The 6,000-nt window shown below is 48.5% G+C and overlaps 2 protein-coding genes across 2 annotated transcripts; one reads left to right on the top strand and one right to left on the bottom strand.

Moving 5' to 3' along the window:
- Positions 1–230: 230 nt before the first annotated feature.
- Positions 231–3,537, bottom strand: V1513DRAFT_448227 (uncharacterized protein). Its single transcript, XM_066898501.1, has 3 exons — positions 3,397–3,537; positions 1,928–3,328; positions 231–1,874 (listed from the first exon to the last, which is right to left on the bottom strand). The coding sequence occupies exons 1-3, from the start codon at positions 3,403–3,405 to the stop codon at positions 600–602; spliced, it is 2,685 nt and encodes an 894-aa protein (XP_066752589.1). The 5' UTR covers positions 3,406–3,537; the 3' UTR covers positions 231–599.
- A 204-nt stretch (positions 3,538–3,741) lies between these two features.
- Positions 3,742–5,921, top strand: V1513DRAFT_142534 (uncharacterized protein). Its single transcript, XM_066894216.1, has 2 exons — positions 3,742–4,198; positions 4,309–5,921. The coding sequence occupies exons 1-2, from the start codon at positions 4,064–4,066 to the stop codon at positions 5,842–5,844; spliced, it is 1,671 nt and encodes a 556-aa protein (XP_066752588.1). The 5' UTR covers positions 3,742–4,063; the 3' UTR covers positions 5,845–5,921.
- The last annotated feature ends 79 nt before the right edge of the window (positions 5,922–6,000 follow it).

The following is a 6,000-nucleotide window of genomic DNA, read 5'->3' as shown; positions in this document are numbered from 1 at the left end:
ATGTAGCGGTTTAATTTGTCTATTCATAATAATGTTGGTAACTTGGTTTAGCGCTAACTTAAATGTGGTGTAAATGTCTAGTCGTTGGGCGAAAAATTGGCAGGTACGAGCGGTACAGGGCCCGATGGCATTTTTGATATTACAAAACTTTTCAGTGGCATTTTTGATATTTTCCCTATTATGTATGTTTAGTTCGCCATTCTGTTTTCTATTAGTTAGCTATAGCTTTCGTTTCCTCTGTATGTATTTTATTAATTAAGATGTATCAATCACCAAGAAATAACCTCTATATTTCGTGCGCAAAAGTTACAGGAAAAAGGTATACTCAAAGAGGAATTTACGATCCTAATAACTCGACGGATTCGCGATTTCCAAATATTCAACTCAAAATCGTAATCATCTCTATGCAACAAAAAGAAGAGGAAGTAAAACCGTAAAAAAGCAAACTCCAGTTTTCCGACCGAGTACCCATGCAAACAAGTCCACCAATCCCCAATTTTATAACCAGCCTGTGACCCAATTTTAGATTCCACCCGTGACATAAGTACAATTCATTCCCAAGCAAGTATATTCACACGAAGAATTTCACTCCGGCATACTTATACGACCCAAACCTCCACAACTCCTTCCTCTCGTCGGCTATCGATTGCAACCTCCCAGTCGTCTTCATCTTCCAAAACAACCAAATCACCGTCTTCATCCCGGTATTTAAGACGGTATCCAAGCTCGCTAATTCCACTCGCACGATTACGCGCCACGATATCGCTAAATGCTGAGGCATTGCATATCCGCAGTTTTTTCTCGATTTTACTTACCACGTCTTTGAAACTTGCCGGCGTCGTTAAGAGCAACAGGTACGAGTCATTCTGGAACGATAGCTTGAGTTTGATGGAGTTTGGTTGAGACCGAGTGTGTGGCTGGGCCTTACCTGATGGGACGCGGTGGAGCAGTGGCGCCATTGATAAACTGGAGGACGAGGATGACGAGCTTGGGCGTGGCACTTTGTGCGACGGGAATTGCGGGTGCACTTGCGATAACGTGAATGACGACGTAGACAACCCGTTGTGACCGTGGTATGGTGTGAATTGTGAGGGAGCGGGGGCGGGGTCTTGTAGTCGCCGACGGGACCCGATTAATCGACGTATTGCAGCTTCCCAATGGCGCAGAGTTTCTTCGCTGCGGAACCGGATGGAGTATTGCTTGACCTCGCACGAAGAGTCAATTTTCCAGTAGATCGTGATAATGTAGCCGTTGTGGAAGATTGGATCGCCTGGAGAGGCTTTTGTGATCGTTGTGCCAACATCAATTATGTTCTCGACGTATAACCGGCCCTCAAATGTTAATGACCCCCCACCGCCAGCTGCATGACTAGAACTAAATGATGAAAACGAGGACTTCTTGCCAACGGATGGCTGCAGAATATGTTTCTTCTTCTTCGTCGTGGCAATCCCACCCGATGCTGCTAAAGTAATCGTGCTGAGAGAAGACGTTCCTATACCGCTTCCGCTTCCAGGTCCACTACTCCCGCTATAGACATTCGACATGCCACTACTCGAGCTGCGGCCACCAACATGCAATGCCGAAGGCGCAGTGTCTTCCTTGCAGAACAAAAGTATAGTCTCAAATAGGTAGTAGTGGTATTCCTTGTCGTCCTCAACGCACTGAAACAGCCCGTCATACAATAGAGCTCCGAAATGCTCCATCTTGTGGCCTTTCCAGTCGTCGATCCGTACGCAGAGGGACAAAGCAACCTGCTTATTCTCGGTTTGCCGCTGAGTTTCGTTCACACGATTGGCGACACGCTTCATAGCGTGGAAGCCTTCCAGTAATTCAGAGTAATATTCATCCTCCTCGGGAGTATATTTCAGCAGTTCCTTTGGTTACATTAACAGCGTGTTCAAATAAATTGACTCAAAATAAATAATACCTTCAAGAGCAACGGATACTTGCAAATCCTCTGGATAGGCTTAATCAAGATTGATGGCAATTCGTACGTAGGCTCAATCATGTGCTTCAACTTTGCAAGCTTAGGCGCCTCCTGAATGGCAATATCAGATGCCTGTTTCTGCTGCGATGCGTACGTCTCATACACTGAAAATGGGGACTCCATGCTTAGAAAGAACGCACCAAACCGTTGGGCGCCAGGCGGTAATCGCGCGTTGGTCTCAATTCCGACCAAAAACTTGCGTTGACAATCAACAAGCGTATTTAGGTTTGGGAATAAGAAATGAATAGTATCTGCAGAAATGATTTCTTGGACTTGGAGCTGTTTCATGTATCCCTGCAGCAACTCAAGATCCTGTACGTATTTCCGCTCTGTCTGCAGCAGTTCTTGCATGACTTGGGAGCGGAGATCGCCAGGCGCGTACGTCGCGCTGTCGGAATTAGGAAGGGTTTCTTCTTCGAAGGCGTCCATGTACTCGATATCGCCTAGCATTCGTCGACGCGATTCCAAGTTGTCTAGAACTAGATTGACCGTACGCGTGACCTGGAGTAGATGGGTCGTATCGTCCGAAAACACGTTCGTCACAGTGAACAAGTCGTCGTCCGCGAATCTCAAGCGCGATTTGCATGCGTTGACAAACTCGTACACGCCGCGCTTGCATGTCTTGAGATCCTGCTGTGATGGTGCGAGGACCTCTGGATCGGGCACGATGAGGTCAGAGATTATGATGCTGTCAACCCCGCTATCAGGCACGATGATGCGATTAAGAGCGTTGAAGAGCACGCAGAGGGACGTGCCTTGTCTCAAAAACCGCCATAGCTGTGTGACGGGGTCGATGTCATTAGATATCGTTCTGGCCACGGGGGACGCCTCGAGCTGTAGTTCGCTGGCCGACGTGGCATCTGGTGTCGTTGCGGCGTCGAAATATGATGCGGAAAAGAGCATGGATGAAGTGTCTGTTGGTGATGGGATTCGCGCATGCGCAAGGTAGACTGCGAGGCTCTGGACGGTGGCAAGGCGGGAGATGAGCGTGAGTGAGATCTGGAAGAGAGATGCACCAGTGAGAGGTAGTCTGTTGGAGAGGGGGGTTGAAGGGGTGGGCGACGCGGACGACGAGACCGTGGACGAAGACGAAGTAGTGGATGAAGTGGATTTGGTCGAAGAGAGCTCTGGTGCATATGTAGTAGCTGAAGACGTCTGTCCCGGTGCGGAAACCGAGTGTTCCAATGGGAATGATCGCGGTATGAAAAATGGATTAGTTTCGGACATGATTAGCGGTGAAGTTACAGGCGCAGTCGCGCCCAGACGGAAGGCATGATTGAGCGAGCTTCCACGAGATCCGTGATCGTCCTGAGCCTGACGACTCAGCAGCAATGGAGGAACCTGCAAAGCGCGATTAGTGAGAGAGCGATGGGGTGGCAGCAAGTAGCCGCACGCGAGTCGTTTCCTACCGTCATCATTGCTGCTGGCAGACAGCCCGGATAGAAGACAACTGGGTGGAGTAGTACGCTCACACGCAGAGGAGAGAAATCTGAGGAAGCGAAGACAACAGTAAGTTGCGGTGGCTGGTGGTTGTGGAGTTAGGAGATGGACCAGAATAATACGAACAAAAATGAAGGCGAGGGGTATTCGAACACGCGGTTTTCAGGGCACAGGGGATGGGTCATGCAAAAAGGGGCACTAAGGGTTACAGATCTGGCCTCCCCGAAAAAAAATCCTTCACAGGAGAAGGTGAGAGTGCGCGTGCTTGCCATATTGCACTTCTACTATCATTAATTTCTATTTACTAATTTTACTATAATACTGGTGGCCCCGAAAGGTCGCGTCAATTGCTGCTCGTGACCCCGTAAACAAGGCCCTGCACCGGAGTTTATATGCACTGCAGTTTGTGCATTTAGACCCGAACCAAATTATACCCTAAACCTATTGAATCGCGTCGCAGGCAGGGAGCAAATCAGCCGCAGCAGCTTCCAAATGTTATACGCGTCTGCTTCACTACACAGCAACCTGCTTTGTTTACACTGCCCAGTAAGCTTTTGCACCCGCGACATGGCCCTATTCTGCTGAATTTTAACACATATATACTCATTGCCGTTTGCATTCGTATTTTATCCGAGAATGCAGCAGTGCGCGCTTCTGGCTTACCTGCGAGACGCTGTTCTCGATGGTATAGTTGGAGGAAATGAGCCCGACAGCACCATTAATCGCGCAACCACGTTTACTGTGCTACGAGACATTGGGCAGGTCAGAGAGGTATGTTAGCAATTTGTTGACATTGATGCTGCATTGTTTTACGTGTTGGTTAGATTTGGTTGATATAGTGGATATAGTGGATAGAATATTAGCCAACTAACGAGTATCAGGAAACGTTGCGACTGTCAGCATATCTCGCATCACTCAACAGGCAGTACTCTCTACAATCCTCACTTGACATGGCAGTAAGATCGCTCAATAAACTACCATCCACGTCCGCCGCCGACAACGACTCAACTGCGGTCCCACCACCCACACAGTTCGTCGAGGCGACCGAGATAAAGCGGATTCAGAACCAGCTCATTACATCACAATCAACACTTCTTAATCATTACGTATCACTTTTGCAATTTGTGGCCGAGTCATATGTATTTCCTGTCTTTTCGACTCTAGAGTTCTCAGATTCACTGGATTCCATACATAAGCCGCCTGCTGACTTATTGCTCGATATCGATTCGTTACTGTTTGCGGACACATCCGAGTTGACAATGGATGCGGGCTCATTCGCAGGTGTGACGCAGAGTCAAATCAACAAGCTCCTCACTGCAGCAATATCGCAACGTGAGGCAGAGAGCACGACGACGTATTTGTCCGGAGAGCCGACCGTGACACTTGAAGAGCACAACAACATCGTCTCCTCAATCGCATCCGCCCTCGACCTGGCAGAGAAAGAAGGCAAAATATTGCAGCAGGCTATTGAATCCGAGCGTAAGGAGAAGGAAAGTTTGCAGCAAGCGGTTACGGAGTTGGAAACGTCCGTGCTGGACATCTCCGCCAAGCAGAGTGATCAGCAGAGTGAGATTCGTCGCCAGCTAGAGGACGTACAAGCGAGACTGCTAAAGACGCAGTCGGAACTGGAAACCCAACTGGATCTTCACACGGAAAAGGACAAGAAACACGCGGTGGAGCTCCAACAAGTCCAGCGACAACTCACGCCATTCCCGCCACAGGTCGCAGGATCTGAGTCGCCAGCCTTAGTTGAGCAACTGCAATCCGAGAACAGCGAGTTACAGCTAAGGATTGCGCAGCTAGAAAATGATATAGCTGCCCAAACTATGCAACACGGAGCAGAGTTTGAAACGATGCTAATGCAGAATGCATCTTTGAATGAGCGGCTTGCGGAAATGGACACGAAGAAGTCCAATCGCAATTCAGTATCATCATCACCTGTAAAGTCGGTGTCGGCCGCCGCGGCGATATCTACGGAACATTTGACTGGCAGTGGTGTGAATAGCACGGACGATCCCTCCAAGAAGATTGATATGCTTCAAAAGGAATTGCATGGTTTAGCCTCGCGTTGCGAAAATCTCATGAGCAGATCGCTCGAGTATGAAAACGAGCGAGCGCAGCTCGAACGAGAAATCGTGTCCTTGCGGGACAAAAACCAGCGGCTCGAAGCAAAGATCTTGGATAACAGAGTGAAAGTGCTCGCGAACCACACGAACAACAACAGCAACACAGAGAATATCGACCCGTATGGATCTAGCAGTCAGTCTGAGAGCGCGACAATAGGTATTTTGCGCAAGGAGTTTCGGAAGCTGGTGGCGGAGATGAAGAGCGATCATGCGGCAGTTATGAAGGCCGAGTTTGAAGAGCGGCGGCGGTTGGAAAAGGTTATACGGGATATGAAACGCTCACTGAAATGATTATGCCTACCAATATTATGTTGGATGAGTTAGGGAATCTTAAAGCAATTGGGAACCGATAAAAATGCAGTAAACGTATATGTTGAGCACATATCTATTACAGTTGTATGTGTCTTGTGGTAGAAGCTTTCTACAGCCAAAGTAGTGCTTAGACTC

Source organism: Lipomyces chichibuensis, assembly GCF_038497645.1.
Source record: "Lipomyces chichibuensis strain CBS 12929 unplaced genomic scaffold V1513scaffold_25, whole genome shotgun sequence".
Lineage (NCBI taxonomy): Eukaryota > Fungi > Ascomycota > Lipomycetes > Lipomycetales > Lipomycetaceae > Lipomyces > Lipomyces chichibuensis.
The sequence above is the reverse complement of the archived record's forward strand: the minus strand, read 5'-3'. Positions and strand labels throughout refer to the sequence as shown.

What these genes read in the sequence shown, in the direction of transcription:
- V1513DRAFT_448227 (XM_066898501.1), bottom strand. An exon ending in AGTATCCGTTGCTCTTGAAG is followed by an intron (nt 1,875 to 1,927) that starts GTATTATTTATT and finishes ATGTAACCAAAG; the next exon opens with GAACTGCTGAAATATACTCC.
- V1513DRAFT_142534 (XM_066894216.1), top strand. Translation starts at nt 4,064, where the DNA reads ATGCAGCAGTGCGCGCTTCTGGCTTACCTGCGAGACGCTGTTCTCGAT. An exon ending in ACATTGGGCAGGTCAGAGAG is followed by an intron (nt 4,199 to 4,308) that starts GTATGTTAGCAA and finishes AACGAGTATCAG; the next exon opens with GAAACGTTGCGACTGTCAGC.